Source organism: Scyliorhinus canicula, chromosome 9 (assembly GCF_902713615.1).
Source record: "Scyliorhinus canicula chromosome 9, sScyCan1.1, whole genome shotgun sequence".
Taxonomy (NCBI): Eukaryota; Metazoa; Chordata; class Chondrichthyes; order Carcharhiniformes; family Scyliorhinidae; genus Scyliorhinus; species Scyliorhinus canicula.
In genome coordinates this window covers 130,945,319-130,967,411 of record NC_052154.1, presented here as the reverse complement: position 1 = coordinate 130,967,411, position 22,093 = coordinate 130,945,319, and the positions used below count along the sequence as shown (strand labels likewise).

Genomic DNA, 22,093 nt, shown 5'->3' with positions numbered 1-22,093 from the left:
AGGGGTCAGGAATGTCTACTCTCGTAGCGTGCGTTGTATGACACTTACTTGATGGCGGCTGCTGACCAGGCCTTTCCTTCTCAAGGTCTTCTGCTGCAAAGGTGTTCTGCTGGGAGGGCGGCTGGTCAAGAAGAAGAATTAGTCCTGGGACCTGACTTTTATAGGTCCCGGGGCTTCGCGCCCTTCTGGGCGGACCCTCTATAAACTTGCAATCGATTGGGTCTCTTCCCAATCGATTGATTTGAATTTCACCAATAACGGGGCTGTTCCTCGATCACTGGGCAGTTCTTCCCACCTTATTTGTGTCCTTTGTTTCAGACTCCACTGGAGCCGGGATGTCTGACCTTCTACAGAATGTTTCAATCTCTTCTAATTGTTGTGTCCATTGTGCCTGGGAATCACCGGGAATCGCTCACTTAATATGCGCAGCTCATTAGTTACAATGCTGTCTGGTTTCTTTAGCAGCTAGAATACACAGGGGATTCTGCAAACTGCTTGTCTCTTTGCAACTGTCCATTTTTCCCTGTAACCTTTGCGTTCTTCCATTTTGTGTGAGGAAGTGGCCAACCCACGTGGCTACAATTCCTGCACTAGAGGCCAATCCCTCCTAGTCACACTCCCTGAGCTCACTGCCGCCGCCACATCGTCCCAGCCCCGCACTGGCTCTGGCTGCCACTGGCTTGGGGAAACAGGATATCCCTCCCGGCCTCCACAGCGTCGAGCAGCCTCTCCGAATATAGGGGCTGATCTCCTCGCCGCCATTATTGCGTGCTGGCTGGGGTTGGCTGAGCAAGTGCAGTTTAGGTGCTGCTCGGGGGGCTGGCGAGCCCATGAAGAGCCTTAATTTGCGGCGAAAAGCGGTCCTCGATTAGTGGACCAATTAATGTTGAACAGTGTTGCTGGCCTTGCTGCGCCGAATGCCGATAAGCTTGTGGCAATTCCCGTTCATTGCAACACTAAGAAATCTTTCCGGAGAATCACGCTTTGAAGTGTTGTACACAGGGGCAGGGTTCATGGAGTTCCACGACAGCCAAAACTGGTGCTACAACCTGGACTGATTTAACAACTGTTAAGAGGCTAGCACCAGCACCACGTCGAACAGATCGATTCAAATGGGAAACCGTGCCGGATTCGCCAGGTCAGGATTGCCATACAAGAGTCTGACAAGCTGCAGCCGCATATACATTCCCAAACGCACCACCATCCCAGCCAACAAGATGACAGCAAGACACGCGGCCCAGAGATTCATCGAAACGGAACTGGAGACCCTGCTGGACCGCCGTGCAAGAGAGGCGGGTGACCTTTTACCCCGGATTGGGAAGGAGGCTGTTCAGCTGCCTCCGATCGCCGGGCCTGGATTGATGCACGATCAATTGCACGACAAGACTTAGATTGGTACAACTGTGGCTTTATTACAGTCAGATGCGTGGCCTCCTACTGCAGCTGGCGAAATGGCTGATCAGAAGGACACGCATATTTATACGGCTCTCTGTGGTCCACCACATTCACCCCCTGTTAAAAATGAGTCCGGCGGGGGTGGCGTGGAACTATATACAGTTTTGCAAATAATTTACAGTGGGAGGGGAACAAAAAAATGTCCCATTTTGATAGTCCGGTGCCAGTCAGAGGTTAAGTCGATCCGGTGCTTTGACGGTTCACTGGGAGCGACGTAATGGTGGCGGCGATGTCGGTGCTGGTGTCGCCGACGGCGGTGCTGGAGGTGTTGGCGCTGGCTCGTAGTCGGATGACTCAGGAAGCGAGCCAAAATCTTCCTAGTCCTCTTGCGTGGGCAGGGGAAGGAGGGATGTACCTGGTGGGGCTAATGTTGGGAGCACCGGGGGAGGGGAGGGTGGCACGTGGGTGGGGGAGTGTGTTGGAGTGGAACCTGAGGGAGCCAGGTCCCTGAGGGAGACTGTATCCTGGCGGCCGTCTGGGAACTCCACGTAGGCGTACTGGGGGTTGGCGTGGAGCAAATGTACCCGGTACACCAAGGGGTCCGCCTTGTGGAGTCGGACGTGCCACCGTAGAAGGACCGGTCCTGGAGCTGCGAGCCAAGTCAGGAGCGACACCCCGGATGTGGACTTCCTAGGGAAGGTAAAAACTCGTTCATTGGGTGTATTATTTGTGGCGGTGCACAGTAGTGACCGTATGGAGTGTAGTGCATCAGGGAGGACCTCCTACCAGCGAGAGGCTGGGAGGTTTCTGGACCGTAGGGCCAGCTGGACGGCCCTCCAAACCGTCCCGTTCTCCCTCTCTACCTGCCCGTTTCCCCGGGGGTTGTCGCTGGTCGTTCTGCTGGAGGCGATTCCCCTGCTGAGCAGGAACTGACGCAGCTCATCACTCATGAATGAGGATCCCCTGTCACTGTTGATGTAGGCGAGGAATCCGAACAGAGCGAAGATTGTGTTGAGGGCCTTGATGATGGTGGCAGACGTCATATCGGGGCATGGGATGGCGAAGGGGAACCTGGAGTATTCATCGACTACACTGAGGATATATGTGTTGCGGTCGGTGGAGGGGAGGGGTCCTTTGAAATCCACGCTGAGGCGTTCAAGGTGGTGGGAGGCTTTCACCAGGTGCGCATGGTCTGGCCGGTTAGAAGTACGGCTTACACTCCGCACCTACATGGCATTCTAAGGTGACTGCCCATACTGTCTCGACGGATAGTAGGGCAGAGATTGCGAGCTTTGACGAGGTGGTACAGTCGTGTGACCCCCGGGTGACAAAGGCTGTCATGCAGGGCCCGGAGTCGGTGTACTTGTAGGCTGGCACATGCACCTCGGGATCGAGGGTTGTCGGGGGGGCTCGTTGGGTTTGCCGGGACGGTACAAAATCTCCTAATTATAAGTCGAGAGCTTGATTCTCCACCGCAAGATTTTATCATTTTTGATCTTGCCCCGCTGCGTGTTGTTGAACATGAAGGCTACCGACCGTTGGTCAGTGAGGAGAGTGAATCTCCTGCTGGCCAGGTAATGCCTCCAATGCCGCACAGCTTCAACGATAGCTTGGGTCTCTTTTTCGACGGAATGAGTGCCGAATTTCAGAGGCATGAAGGGTGCGGGAAAAGAATGCCACGGGTCTGCCTGCCTGGTTTAGAGTGGCGGCGAGGGCGACGTCTGAAGCGTCGCTTTCAACTTGAAAGGGGAGTGCCTCGTCTACTGCATGCATCCCGGCCTTGGCTATGTCTGCTCTGATACGGGCGAAGGCGTGTTGTGCCTCGGCCGCAAGGGGAATTGAGTGGACTGTATGAGTAGGCGGGCCTTGTCCGCATAGTTTGGGACCCCACTGGGCGTAGTACGAGAAGAACCCCAGGCAGCGTTTGAGGGCCTTGGGGCAGTGGGGGAGGGGGAGCTCCATAAGGGGGTGAATGCGGTCGGGATCGGGCCCCAGAAGTCCGTTTTGGACTACATAGCCGAGGATGGCTAGGCGGGTCGTGCGGAACACATACTTCTCCTTGTTGTAATTAAGGTGAGGAGAGTGGCGGTGCGGAGGAATTTTAGCGAGGTTGGGGTCATGGTCCTGATGGTCATGGCCACAGATGGTGACATTGTCTAGGTACGGAAACGTGGCCCGCAAACCGTACCGGTCGACCATTCTGTCCATCTCCCTTTGGAAAACCGAGACCCCGTTAGTGACGCCGAAGGGAACCCTAAGGAATTGATAGAGCCGACCGTCCGCCTCGAAGGCAGTGTATGGACGGTCCGATTTACGAATGGGGAGCTGGTGGTGGGCGGATTTCAGGTCAATTGTTGTGAAGACCCGGTACTGTGCAATCTGGTTGACCATCTCAGATATGCTTGGGAGGGTACGCGTCGAGCTGCGTGTACCGATTGATGGTCTGGCTCTGGTCCACAAACCATTCTGTGTTTCTCCCCCGTTTTTACTACTACTACTGAGCTCGCAGGGACTGTTGCTGGCCTCATGATACCCTCCCGAAGCAGCCGCTGGACTTCGGACCTGATGAACGTCTTGTCCTGGGTGGTGTGACCGTCTGCTCCTGGTGGCGACGGGCTTGCAATCCGCAGTTAGATTGGCAAAGAGGGAGGGGGGGTCAACCTTGAGGGTCGCGACGGCCGCCAAACAGTGAGTGGAGGTAGGGGCCCGCCGAATTTGAGGGTGAGGCTTAGAGTTGCCACTGAAAATCCAGGCCCAGCAATAGTGCAGCGCAGAGGTTGGGGAGACGTAGAGGCGGAAACGCTGAATTCTACGGCCTGGACAGTGAGATTAGCCACGCAGAACCCTCGGATCGGGACAGAGTGGGATCCGGAGGCCAGGGAGATCCGTTGTTGGCCTTGTGGACCCCGAGGGAGCAGCGCCTTACCGTGTCTGGTGTGTATGAAGCTTTCGGTGCTCCCGGACTCCAGCAGGCAAGAGGTCACGTGGCCGTTGATTTTCACCGTCGTCGAATCGGTGGCCAGGTTGTGAGGACGAGACTGGTCCAGTGCCATCGAGGCGAGCTGCGGGTGGTCGTCCGAGGTTTCAGATGTAGAGCATCGGCAACCCAGATCTGCCGTTCCAGCCCCATGGGGGAGGCAAAATGGCGGCATCCAGGGGTCCTGTAGGGAACAAAATGGTGGCGCCCAGGGAGCGCACTGCGGGCGCGGGGCAAGATGGCGGCACCCATGGGCCGCAGGTTGAGTGAGAGGGGGATGGCGGTGTCCACTGGCCGCACGTGGCCCCGGGAGGAGAGATGGCGGCGCCCATTGTGCGTTCGGCAGGGGGAGGGGCGATTGCGGGCGCGATAGCGGCGACTGCGCGGGCCTGGCACACAGGTGCAAAATGGCCTTTTTTACTGCAGGATTTGAAAGTGGCGGCGCGGGCCGGGCAGCGTCGGCGGGGGTGCTTCTGCTGACGGCAGAAGTAGCAGCGGGGACCCCCGGGGTGCGCGAATTGACGGGCGGCGCAGGCATATTGAGTCGGCAGGGCCCCAGCCGGGGGGGGTCGTTTGTGGGGTTGAGGAGGGGTAGGGCGGATGGGCCGCATGGCGAGCGGGGTAGGCCTGGACGTTTTGAGATGCGACCATCATGGAGAGCGCTAAAGCTTTCGTCTCCGTTAGGTTTCGTCCCCTTCCAGCAGTCGTTGTCGGATGGGCTCCGACGCATTACCCGTTACGAATGCGTCGCGCATGACAAGATTGGAATGTTCAGTGGCCGTAACGGCCTGACAGTCACAGTCCCGTACAAGTGGGATTAGAGCCCGCCAGGAGTCTTTGATAGACTCACCATGGCATTGAGCGCGAGTGGCGAGTACGTGCCTGGCGAAGAGCGTGTTTGCTTTCCTGCGCGTAGTTCTCTTTTAGGAGTGCCATCGCTTCCGTGTAACTCGGGGCGTCTGGATCAACGGGAACACGTGGAGCTCAACCTGGAGTATAAAACCTGAATCTTCTGAGCCTCCGTCAGCGTGGGGTTCGCAGCGTTGATGTAGGCCTCAAAACAAGCTAGCCAGTGATTAAAGTCCTTTCTGGGGTTGGGCAAGTGCGGATCCAGCTGCAGGCGATCTGGTTGATTCTGATATCCAACTCTTAGTAAATCTGCCTAATAAATTGATGCACGATCAATTGCACGAAAGACTCAGATTGGTACAACTGTAGCTTTATTACAGTCAGATGCATGGCCTGCAGTCAGACTGCAGCTGGCGAAATGGCTGATCATAAGGAGGACACGCATATTTATACGGCTCCTTGTGGGCGGAGCTAGGCGGCAGGGGCTACCGGCGATCCTGTAGTGCATGTCCTACCTTACATCCCCTAATACAGGTGCACACAGTGGTTCACCACATGGATGCAGGTGGCAAAGGTGGTCAGCGCCGTGTGAACAGCAACAAGACCATCCAGAAATGCCGGAAAAAACTACACAACCTCCTCAGGGTGGCCAGGGTGTAAGCAGCACTGTGCACTTGGCACTAAACCCGGTCCCAAACACCCATAACCCTACATCCCCCGAAGGGCGTCCAAACCTCCACCCTGCACACATGCACCTATACCGGTCGCCATGGCCGGATGCCCTGGAGATCCCCTGGGGTGCATGCGTTGGACTGTCTTAACACCACCCCGTTTTCTGTTCTCCCCCACCCCCACAGGAGGAGGCCTCGCACAACTGCTGAGAGTGGGAGGACTGGCAGGGACCGGCAGACCTGCGGCCCCTCACCGCAGCAGAGCAGAGGACACAAAGAAAGGCAGACGCAGGGACAGAGGTCAGCATCGTGCAAGGAAGTGAGACCCTGCTGCTGAGTTGCAGTTCCCAATGTCACCCTCCCACTCCACGCCCACCACTGCCACCTAATCACACCACCCTCCCCCCCTCCCCCAGCCCGTTATGTGCAATCATGTGTCTTGTCTTTTGTCTTGCAGGAGCTGCTGGTGATGGTTTGGGCCCATGTTGTCACTTGACCCCAGCCACAGTCAGAACCCCAGGTATTGACCAACGACGAGGACGACACTGGCAGGAGCCAGCGACCCGCATCCTGGGACACCCCGCAGCTTAAGTCCGGGGATGACACTGACTTCCCGTCACGGTTTGTCTCCAATACCCTCCACTACCCCAGAGACACTCGCCTTGGCTGGGCACTTTAATGAAGAGCCTCCTGGGGCACTATCTGGTGCGCACCACACACATGCTCCGGTACAGCAGGTGGAGATATAAACACCAGGGGGGTGGACGATCGGAGCGCAGGCCGACCCCAAGGACTAGCTGCCGTCCAGACGGGTTTCAGACTTCTGGGATGGACGTCCCCATCAATTGTGGAGATACAGTCGCAGAGCCAGGGACTGCACGAGGGGTTGTCGGTGACTATCCAGCACCTGCAGTAGTTGGAGGAGTCCAACCTTGTGCAAGAGGATGCGTGTCACCCAAGGACAACACCGCACGGGCGTCGTCCGCGGTGGAGGCCTTGGGGGCAAAAGCTTCGGTCATGGGCAATCTGTGCAGGCATGGCCCAGGGCCAGGACAGGGCTGTCCTCTCACGGGTAGCCATGTTCCAGAGCCATGGACATTGCAGCAACACTCCTGATTGTTGTCCAGTTACAGCGGGCCATAGCTGAGCACGTCGGTGACATTGCCCTGGTGTTGGCCGGCGTGGCATAGATACAGAGGGAGGGACCCAGATGGCAGTGACACTGTCACAGCGTGATGTAGCGCAGCGATGGCCTACTCCGTGTGCTCCATGTCTGCCAGCATGCAGACCCTGGTTGAGACAACAGTGGGCCTCCAGGACTGGCAGCACCAGGTGGCAGGGGAGTGTCAGGGTTAGCTCCGTTCATACCCCTGTCCCATGGAGTAGCCTCCAGATCGGCGTCATTAGCCACGATCGCAGCTGTGTACTGAACTCTGTAAGAGCCAGACAGGTCCCCACTCAGCGCCTGGAAGGACGCAATAGCACAGAAATTGAGGCTGACCGACACCTAGACGACCACCGGGAGCGGGTGTCCGACCCATTCACCTGCGGTGCCAGGTGCGCCATGATCCTGTACCAGCCTCCCGGAACAGGCGCTGGAATGTGGCGACTAGGGGCTTTTCACAGTAACTTCATTTGAAGCCTACTTGTGACAATAAGCGATTTTCATTAATTTAATTTAATTTTATTTTATTTCATTCATCTCATCTGGCAGATATATCGCACTGTTCCCCTGCTCAGCCGGAGTCATCGACGGTTTGGCCGGTCCGGCAGTTCCTCGAATGACAGGCGCTGCCACATGTGATGTCTCCTTTGCACCTCTTCCTCCTCCTCGGTCTGTTGGCGGCCGGCTGTCCAGCCTCAGTGCCTGCTGTTCCTCTGGGACAGGCTCTGAGCTGCATGGTCCTCCTCCTCGAGCAGCACCAGCTCGTACAGCCTCAGGGCATCTCCCACTGCTGCGGCGATTAGGAGGAAGGCCACCATTGCTGGTTATATTCCAATATACATTGTCTGTAGGGGGTGAAAGGCCGACATGTTAGCATATGGTGCGTACTACCATACCCAACCAGGCTGCATGGTGGCCCCAGATGACACTGTGGACTCTGCACCCGCAAGTCACCCACCAAACAGGCGCCGGAATGTAGCGACTAGGGGCTTTTCACAGTAACTTCATTTGAAGCCTACTTGTGACAATAAGCGATTTTCATTTTCATTTCATTCATTTTCTTCAGTCACCCCACATCCACACACCTGACCCCATCGGTGCCCGGCACCGTGGTGGCCTCTGGCCGTATGTTATGGGCCAGGGTTTAGAGAACTCCAAAGTGTAACATGGAGTTTACCTGACCCACAACGTTTAATAGATTGTGGTATGGGGAGCACACGGCCCACTCTGCAGGTGTGGTACAGCAGAAATGGAAAAGTATTTTTTTAAGCAAAACAATGTTTATTCAATGACTCAGTTAACCTTTTCAAACGTACAGTGAACATCTTAGCAACCAATATTCAAATACACCCCCAAAGAATACAACACTAAGTAATCCTTAATAAATTCCCAAACAACATCCAGAAGACAAAAGAAACACCTTTTTAACAGAAGCGCATCAGGTTAAAGTCACTATTGAAAACGTTTATAATTCTGATTCATGAAATGATCAAGAGAAAGTCTTTTCCCTGGCAGAGTGAACAGCAGCATACCTGCTTGGTCTGGCTTCAGCTCCAACACTGAAAACAAAACTAAAATACACACTACAGCAAACAGCCTAACTGAAAGTAAAAAGCTGACAGACAGCCCAGCACACCCACACTCTGACATCACTGATAATACCCATTTCTTAAAGGTACATTTCTTAAACACCCATTTCCTAAAGGTACTCTCACATGACACCTCCCCACAAGAAAAGAAAATAAATCATCAACTTCAAGGTGGTTTCATTTTTCACCGTTTCACTATCCTTTAAGAAATGCACACAGTAAATATACTTTTTTGTTTAAAAAAAACAACACACGCAAACAGGCATAATAATATAGTCCATTACTTTTTCGTTCTTCCTCCAACTGAAACTGCTTCCGTTCATCACATTTGTGACAAAGCATCGGCTACCACGTTTTCTCGTCCTCATGCACTATTTTAAAATTAAATGGTTGCAACAATAAACTCCAGTGAAACAGCCTTGCATTGTTATTCCGGAATCGCTAGAAAAACGTCAACGGATTATGATCAGTATATATAACGGTATCAGACGGATTGCTGGTCACATAAATGTAAAAATGTTGCAATGCCAGCACCAATCTCAAAGTCTCCTTCTCAATCGTGGAATACTTTTTCTGGTGAGAATTCAATTTCTTTGAAAAATAACCAATAGGCCGCTCCAGCCCTTCATCGTTGTCTTGGAAAAGCACCGCACCTACACCCACATCACTCGCATCAACCGCCACTTTGAATGGTTTTGTATAATTTCGGATGGGTAACACAGGAGCAGTGTTAACACAGCCTTCAGCCGTCAAATACCTGTTGACACTCTGCTGTCCACTGGAATTTGCTACACTTCTTGAGCAAATATGTCAGTGGAATGACCACACTGCTAAAATTCGGTACAAATTTCCGGTAAAATCCACTCATGCCAAGAAATCGCATTATTTCCTGTCGGGTCGAGGGTATCGTAAACTCCCCAATAACTTTTGTTTTCACATCCAGTGGGACCATTCGACCCTGTCCGATTGTATGGCCAAGGAAAGCGACTTGGGCCGTTCCAAATTCACTTTGGCTAGGTTTATCACCAAACCCTCCTCCTGAAGTCGATCGAATAACTCCATCAGATGTTTCAAATGTTCTGGTCCGTGTCTGGCTGAAAGTTACCCAGATCGTCGATGTATACCGCACAATTGGGTAATCTTAAAAACAGCTTTGTTAGTTAAACGTTTGAAATGTGGCTGGTGCGTTTTTCATGCCAAATGGCATAACTTTGAATTGGTATATACCATCTGGAGTCACAAAAACTGAAATCTCCTTCGCCCTTTTCGGATAAGGTACCAGCCAGTAACCTTTAAGTAAATCCAGTTTGGAAATAATAGCTGATTGTCCCACGTTTTCTCAATGCAATCCTCCAAACGTGGGATAGGATAAGAGCTCGTTCTTGTAACTGCATTAACCTTTCTATAGTCCACACACACCGTTGGGTACCGTCTGGTTTTGGTACCATCACTATAGGTGAGATCCATTGGCTGCAACCCACTTCAGTTATGCCATTTAAGCATACTCTCAATCTCTTTGTTAACCTGTGCCAAGTTTAAAGGTTTAAGTCTGTATGGATGTTGTTTGGTTCTAACAGCATTTCCCACTTTTACATCATGTATAGCCATTTCAGTACTTCCCAATTTATCTCCACAAACTTGCCCATGTGATTATCAATCACACCTTCAGGTCAGACCGTTTTTTCCTCAGGAAGGTAACTCAACATTTATCCCAATTTTTAAGAACATCCTCATTTTCCAATTTAATTTGAGGTATGTCAATTCACAGTCATCTGGATTTGGTTCGTCACTTTGAGTTAGAATCATGAAAACCTCCTTTTTCTCTCCTTCCCTTCAAAGTACCTTTAAGCATATTCACATGACACTCGGTGAATCTTCCTTCTATCTGGTGTTTCTATCACATAATTCACCTCACTTAATTTCCTTTCAATCTGATAAAGTCCACAAAACCTTACTTTTAAAGGCTCACCTACCACTGGTAACAACACCGAAACTTTATCTCCACAGGCAAAGCTACGAACTTCAGATTTCTTGTCCGCTACCCGTTTCATCACATTTTGTGCACCTTTTAAATGTTGCCTCGCCAATTCACGTGTTCTATTTAGTTGTTCCCTAAAATTTGACACGTAATCTAATAATGTAATTTCTGATTTCTCACTCACCAATTTTTCCTTAATCAATTTAAGTGGTCCTCTTACCTCATGACAAAAAATTAGTTCAAAAGGACTGAATTTGGTTGGTTCAATAGATACATCCCTAATTGCAAACAGTACGAATGGAATTACTTTATTCCAATCCTCTTGATAATCTTGACAATAAGCCCTCAACATTGTCATTAATGTCTGATGCCACCTTTCTAATGCTCCCTGTGATTCTGGATGGTATGCAGTTGATTTAAATTGTTTTATTTCTAAGCTATCCATATTTTTAGCTGTAATATTACGTATTGAAATGGCCTCTGGAAACATAGTAGACACATCCATTATAGTCAAAAGATATTGATTCTACTTTTTGTTTTAGGAAGCGGTCCTACGCAATCAGTTAGGACCCTTGTAAAAGGTTCCTCAAATGCTGGAATGGGTATTAAGGGCGGTGGTTTTATCACTGCTTGAGGTTTCCCTATCACTTGACATGTGTGACATGATTGACAAAATTTAACTACGTCTTTATGTAGTCCAGGCCAATAAAAAGTTTTTGTATTTTAGCTTATTCCCAAATGACCTCCCACTGGTACCTCGTGTGCAAGTTGCAACACCTCCTTTCTATACCCTACCAGCAATACTACTTGATAAACTTCTGCCCACTTTTCATCCCGCCTGCATATGTCAAGGTCTCCATTTTCTCATCAAGACATCACTTTTATGGAATAATACTCTGATATCCATTCAGATTCCTCTTCCGTGTATGCTTTCTGATACGTCCATTTTATTTCTATATCTTTCTGTTGTAACTCCGCCAATTTTCCTGAACTAAAAATATCCGCCTCATCCTCCACCTGTTCTTTTTCAGCCATCTGATCAAAAATTGTTTCTGATAATTGCACTTCAATTTCATCTTCACTCTTTGATTTCTCCTCTTGTCTTAACCTGTGACTTTGCGACCTTGTTACTACACAATCCGGAAAAATCTCAGGATATCCGTCCTTCAACACTTCAGTTGTCTGGTTTCCCACTGCTTTATCCACCACAGTAGGCATCACTCGAACCTGCGATCCAGCTATATCATTACTCAAGATAAACTGTATTTCTGGACAAAATAGTTTCTCCATTACGCCTACTACCACTTCACCACTCTTCACTGGACTTTCCAACCTTACCTTATAGAATTGAACACTACTCTTCTCACCCTGAATTCCACATATTACCACCTTTTCTGGCAACATTCTACCCAAACTACATAACTCCTCATGTCTTACCATTAAAGATTGACAACTCCCGTATCTCTTAGAATTCTGACTTCTTTACCTGCTCCTCCTGATACACATGAATAAACTTTGCCCACACAAGTAAATTCTTTAAAGAGATCTTGCACCTTCTTATCAATCACCTCTTGATCAGGCTGTACAATCTTTTGCACCTCCTTCGCTTCACTTGGGCTTTCCTTGACCCCTTTAACAAACCCCACTGTCTTGTCCTGTTTTACCACATCAGCCTTCCCAGTGCTTTTCTTCAACCACCAACACTGTGACTTTACATGGCCTAGTTTGTGAGATCATTTGATATTTTTCATTTCTTTTTCACCATTATAGATTTCTTTTTTAGTCTGAGGTAAACTCTCCTTATTATCTCCCATCAGATCATCTTAACTTTACCACTTGAGTATTTCTCATGTCCCCAGTTTCTATCCCTCAGAAGCTGAAACTGGTGTCGGAAACCAAGCTTTGATTTATGAACTAATTCATAATCATCTTGACATTTCTGCTGCTAATCTTGCAGTTTTAACCCTCTGTTCTTCCAACATGAGTTCCACTACATCAGGAATTAAATTTTTAAACTCCTCCAAAAGCATAATTTCTCTGAGAGCTTCATACGTTTGTTCTATTTTCAAAGCCCTTATCCACCTATCAAAATTAGTCTGTTTGATCCTTTCAAACTCCATGTATGGTTGACCAAATTATTTCCTTAAATTTCCAAACCTTTGTCTGTCGGCTTCAGGCACCAGTTCATATGCACCTAAGATGGATTTTTTCACCTCCTCATAGGTCCCAGATACCTCCTCCGGTAGTGATGCAAACACTTCACTTGCCCTATCTACCAGCTTTGTTTGAATCAGTAATAACCACATGTCCTGTGGCCATTTCATTTGTTCAGCCACCTTCTCAAATGAAACGAAATGAAAAAGGCTTCCACCTCCTTCTCGTCAAACCTTGGCAATGCTTGAACATATTTAAATGAATCCCCACCAAGCCTTTGACTATGACGCTCTTCTCACTATCCTCATCACTACCCTCCAACTTTACGTTTCCCTTTTTGTCTGCCAATTTTAATTGACTGTTATGTTTCATAGCCATTTACTGAAGTTCAAACTCTCTCTTTTTCTCTTTCCTCTCTATCTCTTTCTTTTTGTTCTGCTAGGGCTATTCTTTCTCTGTTTCTTTCTTCTCTCTCCTTTTCTTTTACCCTGATCTGTGTCTCCTTTTTTCTTCTTTTTCTCTCATTGCATATTCAAGCTGCTTTAATTCTTTTTCACGTTCCATTTGTTTAATTTGTAACTGCATTTTTGCCATTTCCAATGAGTCAAACTGTATCTGAGGCAACTTTAAATGCTTAGCCACCGTCATAATTACCTCATTTTTTCGCATTTTGTCAGGTAATGTTAGCTGCAATGTTTTTGCCAAATCTAACAGTTTGCTTTTAGTCTCTGTCCGTAAGGTACTGCGTGTGACCATCTCCACTCCCAAAAACTTCAGAGCCTCTGAAAGAGCGATTGTCCACAACTCAGTCCCTATTTAAACTGGAATACCACACCTGAAAAGCAACGATATGCTCACCCCTCACCGTCTTTAAGTTCATTAAGCCAATCCAATAGATAGACTTTTATTCCCCTCGAGCCCCCAGTTTGTTATGGGCCAAGGTTTAGAGAACCCCAAAGTGTATCATGGAGTTCACCTGACCCACAACTTTTAATAGATTGTGGTATGGGAAGCACACGGCCCACTCTGCAGGTCTAGCACAGCAGAAATGGAAATGTATTTTTTAAAGCAAAACAATGTTTATTCTATGAACCTTTTTAAAACATTCAGCAAGCATTAATTCAAATACAACCCCCAAAGAATACAACACTAAGTAATCCTTTAAGCTTTCCTTTTAACATCCATCAGACTTTAAAACAAAACCTTTAACAGATGCACATCAGGTTAAAGTCACTACTGAGAGCAGTTATTAGTTTAAAATCACCAAAGGATTGATTTACAGTTTTCAGATTACAGAGAGAGAGACTAATACCCCCTCTGGCTGTGACTACAGCTCTGAAAATGAAACTAAAACACAACCTGCAGCAAACAGCCTAAAACGAAAGTAAAAAGCTGACAGACAGCCCAGCTCCACCCATTCTCTGACATCACTGCAATAATAAACACCCATATCTTAAAGGTACTCTCACTACAGATACTTATATACACACCCATTTTTAAACACTCATTTCTTAAAGGTACTCACATGACAAGGAGAGGCGACTTTGGGCGCGATTGAATGGCCACGCTGGGCCCGAAAAATATCTCGCCGTGGCGCAACGTGGCCGATAAAAGCTGGGAGACCCCGCTCCCGGGATCTATCCAGCTCACAACACCTCGCGAGATCTAACGCAATCTCGTGAGATGTTGCGATTTGAATTCTGCATTGTGGTCGGGCTCACTTTTGTGCAAAACTGCATATTAAAGCGAGACAGGAAGTCTCACTCTAATGTGCGGATTCCTGATTTACCTGAGGCATGGGATCAATCTCCCTCGCCTCGGAGACCTCGGCCGAGCACATTTCACTACTGGTCTCCACAAATGGGGAGTAGATAGAATGGCACTCGTGGGGGTCTCCCCGGGGATCAGTGGCCCTCAGGTGCATGTCCTTTTGGCAGGGTGGTACCCTAGCACTCCTGCTGCCACTCTGTCACTGCTAGCCTGGCACCCTCGCAGTGCCATGTGAGTGTCAGCCTGGTACTGCCAAGGTGCCTGGGTGGCACTGCCAGTGGGCCAGGGGCACATCTAAGGTGCCCAGGTGACACTGCCAGAATGCAGGTTGATACTGCGAAGGTGCCAAGATGGAATTTTTTGTGTGGGTGTGATCGGGCCAGGGATGCGTATTGGGAGGAGGGGTGGAGACATTTTTTCAGAAAGTACTTGTTTACTCTTGCTCGCAACCCAGATTTTAAATCAATGTTTTATTTTTCTGTACAGCGACTGAGCTTGCTGTAAGACTGATACTGAAGGTGATCGTTAGTCCAGCATTTGGATATGCAATGGCCAAAATCACCATGTTTTGCCTGTCTTATATTTTTAATGATGGTTTGACGGAGATAACAATGAGTTTGGCAATCACTTATATCACATTCTATGTCGGTAAGCACAGTAATTTTCTTACCAAGTTTGGTCGGGTAGTAATCATCAAATTTATATTTGTTATTCTATGATCTCTTGTTTCTATATTTTATGTAGCCAGAGAACTGGGACTGATGTTTATAGATGCATTTTTGTTTGGTTACCTCGGTATCTGACACACACACAAACCCATTAAGGATTCCAAATTGAGAATCCACACAGGTGGTGTTTTTCTTTTTCTGTATATTCCTAACTTCAGAGAGACTAGGTGCTGGTTGGAAAAAGCCAACATGTCGAAGAGTGTTGGAGTACTATTTCATTGTTGTGTCTTCATTGGATTAAGTTGCACAGTCCACCACGACACAGTACTTGAACTTCTCTAGGTAAGGCCAACGTATTAATTTGGGCATTGATTTTCAGTGTTATTTGCAGCTGAGTGAGAAGAACCCTAGCCTCCACTTTTACATCTATGCCTCCAAAACTCATTAATGAACTAGACTGTCTGGTCAGTCATCCTGGAATACGATAATTTGCATGGCCCATATATTAGATTACTGGGTCTGCTAAAGAGAGTTGACTCAGTTTCAGGACTTTTGTTAATAGCTATATCATCGTGTATTCGTTGATTCTGCGTCCAGATTTGAGCCCAGGCAAGTCTCGCATTTTTTGTCCTTAAGACAGTGGTGGTGAGCTGCTTTCTTAAACTGTTGCTGTTCCTATGATGTGGGTACATCCACCATGCTGTTAGGTATAGAGTTTCAGGATTTTGACCCAGCAACAGTGAAGGAACAGCGATGTATATCCAAGTCAGGATGCTATGTGACTTGGAGGGAAGCGTGCAGGTGGTGTGTTGTTTTACATACCACATTTTCCATTTTTTCCCCATTTTATTCCCATTCAAAGAACCAATGAGTACATTTCAGAACGTAAGGTTGTCAATGAAATTAATTGATAATTTAAAAACAGGTAATAAATAAAGGTAAAGATGAGACAGTGAGTAGATGTGTCCAATCTCTTGGGATGCTCACTCAATCACTGCCCTGCATGCGCGTGCTCTCTCTGTCATCTAAGAGTGTGCACTCTATTCCTCACACGCATGCACAGTCAATTTCCTTTGTGCACTCCCCCGTCTGTGCTCCCCTGCCCGTGCTCCCTCTGCCCACACTGCCCCCATCAGACATCAGACAATGCGGATGGACTCCTCCACAATTTTATCTGATCTGCTGAGTGATTGCTGAATCTCTGCCTGATGATTAGCCACCTGTCATTGCATCTCCACCATTGTGTTCACAGCCACTAATATCTGCAACTAATTCCACTCAGAGGCAAGCAAACATTAGATCAGTTAAGGTTGGTTGATCTTCTCCTGACAACAGCAAGCTATTAAGATATCATAATACATTCAAGTTCTGGAGTTACTTTCCAGCAGCTGAGGACTTATTTCAGGGAACTTGTTGAAATTGAAAAAGTTGAACAAGGGATATTTGAATGCTTTATATTATGATTTACTCTCCTCACATTTATGCTATATGGATTTAAAGTCAGCATGGGAATAGGATGCCGATTGAAATATAATGGCTTTGTAGCTAAAAATTAAGTATTTGGTTGTCTGCCTGATTTATTTTCAGGTGAATGGGTTGGAACTTCAGGTGTGATAGCTGTGACCTTTATGGGGCTATTTATGGATACAGTGAGTTTTAGTCCAGAGATTGAGGTATTTCTATTGCGGTGAGTATGATTTCACTTTAAATATCGATTCTTGTTGTTAAGTATATTTATACAGCGAGATTTGAGACGCTGTATTGTGTAACAAAGTCATCATTTGGGTGGACAGAGGTATAATTTGTGCACGATCAGTTTCTCTACTACAATCAAGTGCAACTGATTGGGTGAATGACTTGCAACTAATTGGATGGAGTGTAGACCCATTTACGTGATGGCGAGGTGCCTGAGTTTCCTTCCTGAGGTATGAGCATCATACAAAACGGGACTAGGTCAGAGATGGAATTCACTGGCAGGTGGGAACTCAGCCTTGTAGCAGTAGAAAAGGATGAGAAGAAATGTGAGGCTCAGTTTCCCAAATAGTTTTTTTAATAAATGTTTTTAATTGTGTTTTAATAAATGTAACAAATAGAAATACAAACATAACAATGAGAATTTTTGCAAGAGAGCTCCTTGGCATTTCACTTAAAGTTAAACTTATTTACATTGAGATCGGTTTTAACTATTTACATGGATTTTTCACAATCTCTTCTTTCCGTTCCTTCGCCCTTTCATCGCAGCGTTCGCCGTGGCCTTTGTGGTCCCCTGTGTATCTCTCCCATTTGTTTTCCCCTCTCTTTTCTCCCTTCTGGTTCCAATTGATTTTGCCCAGCCTCCCCTGTGATCCCTGGTTCTCCTGTTGGGTTTGGTTATGGTTTCCTATTTCTCCGGTCTCTCCCCCTTTCCCCCTCCCCACCCTTCTTCCCTCTGTGTCGTGACAGCTCTCCCCTTGTCCTTGGCTACCTAATTGTTGGCCCCAAACAGGTCCTGGAACAACCAAGATCGTGGAAGCCTTCTTCCGATCCACGGATGGCGAATTTGATTTTCTCTGTTTGGAGAAATTCTGCCAGGTTTAACAGTCAGTCTGCAGCTATAGGCAGCCCTGCTGACCGCCAGCCAAGCAGAATTCTTAAGCGGGCGATCAGGGAGGTAAAGGTGTTATGGGCCAGTGTTTAGAAAACTCCAAAGTATATCATGGCATTCACCTGACCTACAACTGTTTATTGATTTTGGTTACGATGAGCTCAAGGGCCTGCCTTTCAGGTGCTATTCAACAGAGTCCTTAAGCACTTTTAATCAAAAACAAGCTTTATTCTATAAATTTAGTTAACATTTTTATAAACACACACAGTAAGCATTCTTATCAACTACCAACATAAAAACCACACACAGCTACAGTAATCTATGTATCACCCTTAATAAATCCCTCCCTTTAACTGTTCCAATTTAAAAACAAGATCCCATAAACCAGAAACCCCCTTTTCAAAGGTGTGGCCCAGCACACAGCACTCAAGACCTAGTACAGATTCCTTTCCAAAACAGTAGATTTGAATTTCTTCCAGAAAGCAATTATTTCTTTTAAGTTATCAAGTAATCTGGAAACAGCTTTTAAACTGAAGATAAAGAGACAGGCCAAGATATTTCTCTTCCTGAGTACATCAGCCAAATGTAAAAACGAAAGCAAAAACTCAGAGCTATCAAAACAGCCCTAAACCAAAGTAAAACCAAATCATAGAGCCACAGCCCAGCTCCACCCCCATAATGACATCACTGAAGCCATGTGATAAGAGAAAAATATTTCTGAAAGGGACATTCCCATGACACCTCCCCCCAAGAAAAAAAAATAAACCATCAGCTTCAAAGAAGTTTCATTTTTCACCTTTTCACTTTTCCATTAAGAGTAATAGACAATAAATATAAATTTTTTGAACAAAAACAAAACAGGCAAACATTGATAATAATACAATCCATTTTACTTCTTCTTCCACCATCAAACTTCCTTCTCTTCATCACATTCGTGACAAGCATCGGCTATCACATTTTCTCGTCCTGCCACATGTGTAATTCTCAAATGAAATGGCTGCTACAATAAACTCCATCGAAACAGTCTGCCATTTTTATTCCTGGATCACTCCAAAAATGTCAATGGATTATGATCAGTATATATAATTGTTTCAGACGAATTGCTGGTAACATAAATGTTAAAATGTTGCAAATCCAGCACCAAGCTCAAAGTCTCCTTTTCAGTTGTTGAATATTTCCTCTGGTGATCATTCAATTTCTTGGAAAAATATCTAATAGGGCGGACTATTCCTTTGTTGTCTTCTTGCGAGAGCACAGCACCTACGCACACACCGCTTGCATCGACAACCACTTTGAATGGTTTTGTGTAATTTGGGGTAGCCAACACAGGAGCAGTGGTTAGCACAGCCTTCAGGCCGTGAAATGCCTGTTGACACTCCGCCGTCCACTGAAATTTACTATGCTTCTTCAGCAAGTCCATCAGTGGAGAAACTATGCTGCTAAAATTCGGCACACATTTCCAGTAAAATCCACGCCTGCCAAGAAATCGCATTTTTCCCCTTTGTGTCGAGGATATTAGAAATTCCCCAATAACTTTTGTTTTCACATCCCGTGGGCCCATTCGTCCAATTGTATGGCCAAGAAATGAGATTTGAGCTTTTCCAAATTCACTTTTGGCTAGGTTTACCACCAAACCCGCCTCCTGAAGTTGATCGAATAACTCCATCAGATACTTCAAATGTCCTTTCTGTGCCTGACTAAAAATCACCAGATTTCAATGTATATCACACAATTGGGTAATCCTGAAACAACTTTGTTAGTTAACCGTTGACATGTGGCTGGGGCGTTTTTCATACCAAATGGTATAAGTTTGAATTGGTTTTTACCATCTGGAGTCACAAAAACTGAAATCTCCTTTGCCCTTTCAGATAAAGGTACCTGCCATTAAACTTTAAGTAAATCCAGTTTGGAGATAAAAGCTGATTGTCCCACCTTCTCAATGTAGTCCACCAAGCATGGGATAGATAAGAGTCTGTTCTTGTAACTGCATTAACCTTTCTATAGTCCACACCAATTGTTGTGTACCGTCCGGTTTGGTACCATCACTCTGGGTGAGCTCCATTGGCTGCAACCCACTTCAATTATGCCATTTTAAGTATACTTTCAATTCTTTTATGAACCTGTGCCAATTTTAAAGGGTTAAGTCTATATGGATGTTGTTTAATTGGAGCAGCATTTCCCACATCAACATCATGTATAGCCATTTTAGTACTTCCCAACTTATCTCCACAAACTTGCCCATGTGATATTAATAACTCTTTCAGGTCAGTTCATTTTCCTCTGGAAGGTAACTCAATAATTTATCCCAATTTTTAAGAACATCCTCGTTATCCAATTTAATTTGAGAAATGTCAAATTCAGAGTCATCTGGGTTGGTTCTTCACTTTGAGTTAGAATCACTAAAACCTCCTCTCTTTGCTCTTCTTTCCTTAAAAAGTACTTTTTAAGCATTTTCACATGACACACTCGGTGAGTTTTCCTTCTATCTGCCGTTCTTACCACATAATTCAACTCATTTAATTTCCTTTCAATTTGGTGACAATACTAAAACTTTATCTTTACTGGCAAAACTTCGAACTTTTGCTTGTCCGCTACCTGTTTCATCACATGCCATGCAGCTTTTAAATGTTGTCTAGCCAAATCACCTGCTCGATTTAATTGTTCCCTAAAATTTTTTTAAAATATTTTTTATTCTCCTTTTCCACATTTTCTCCCACATTTACACCCACCAACAATAAACAATAATCAGGAACAAATATGTCAATCCCCATATCAATAACAATGATCCCATCCTCCCACCAAACCCCAAACATTAGCCCGCATGTTCACATAAACAAATGACAAAAAGGAATCAGGTATCACCCATAGTCACCATAAACACACACCGCCCCCCTCCCCCCACCCCTCCCACCTACCCCCCCTCCCCAACTAATGTTCGATGTTATCCAGTTCTTGAAAGTGCACAATGAATAATCCACTCTCAAAGAATCGGCTCATCCTCGCCCTCGTGAGGTGTGCTTCAGCTGTATCAGCCCCAACCTCGTGCACGAGGTGAAGGCATTCATACTCCGGAGCACCTCACACCAGAACCCCTCCTCCATATCCTCTCCCAACTCTTCTTCCCACTTTGCTTTGATCCCTTCCAGTGGTGCCTTCTCCTCTTCCAAAATAGCTCCGTAAACCGCTGTCACTACCCCCTCCTGCGGTCCCCCTGTTGTCAGCACCTCCTCCAGCAATGTGGAGGCCGGCTCCCCCGGGAAGCACTGGATCTCCTTTCTGGCAAAATCTCGAACTTGCAACTATCTAAACATTTCCCCCTGCTCCAGCCCATACTTCGCTTCCAGCTCCTTCAGTCCTGCAAATCGACCGCTAAGAAACAAATCTAACAAATTTAGTGTCTTAATCCCCTTCTCCTCCCATTTCCGAAAACTTCCATCCCGCCTCCCTGGCTCAAATCTGTGGTTCCCCCGAATCAGCATTTCCCTTGACCCTGCCCCCAACCCGAAGTGTTGGCGAAACTGCCTCCAAATTCTCAATGAAGCTATTATTACCGGACTCCCTGAGTATTTCTCCGGGCCTATCGGGAGCGGCGCTGTAGCTAGTGCTTTCAATCCCGACCCCCTGCACAAACTCTCCTCCATTCTGACCCACTGGGTATCAACCCTCTGACCCAGCTCCGCACCTTCTCCACATTCGCCGCCCAGTAGTAATACATCAAGTTCGGAAGACCCAAACCCTCTGCCTGCCTTCTCCTCTATAGCAGCACCTTTTATCTTATCTTATGACCAAAAATTAGTTCAAAAGGACTGAATTTAATTGACTCATTAGGTGCATTCCTAATTGCAAACAGTACGAATGGAATTCCTTTATCCCAACCCTCTGGATAATCTTGGCAATATGCCCTCAACATTGTCTTTAATGTGTGATAATAAGAACATAAGAACTAGGAGCAGGAGTAGGCCATCTGGCCCCTCGAGCCTGCTCCGCCATTCAATTAGATCATGGCTGATCTTTTGTGGACTGAGCTCCACTTTCCGGCCCGAACACCATAACCCTTAATCCCTTTATTCTTCAAAAAACTATCTATCTTTACCTTAAAAACATGTAATGAGGAGCCTCAACTGCTTCACTGGGCAAGGAATTCCATAGATTCACAACCCTTTGGGTGAAGAAGTTCCTCCTAAACTCAGTCCTAAATCTACTTCCCCTTATTTTGAGGCTATGTCCCCTAGTTCTGCTGTCACCCGCCAGTGGAAACAACCTGCCCGCATCTATCCTGTCTATTCCCTTAAT

At 46.9% G+C, this 22,093-nt stretch overlaps 1 protein-coding gene across 1 annotated transcript in view; it reads left to right on the top strand.

The window, feature by feature from the left end:
- LOC119971691 (sodium/hydrogen exchanger 10-like) overlaps window positions 1-22,093 on the top strand; it is a 730,493-nt gene that overhangs the window by 140,908 nt on the left and 567,492 nt on the right. Inside the window, exons 6-7 of the mRNA XM_038807592.1 lie at window positions 15,035-15,196; window positions 16,804-16,903. Of these exons, the coding sequence (XP_038663520.1) occupies window positions 15,035-15,196; window positions 16,804-16,903 (262 nt within the window). The remainder of the gene's footprint in view (window positions 1-15,034; window positions 15,197-16,803; window positions 16,904-22,093) is intronic.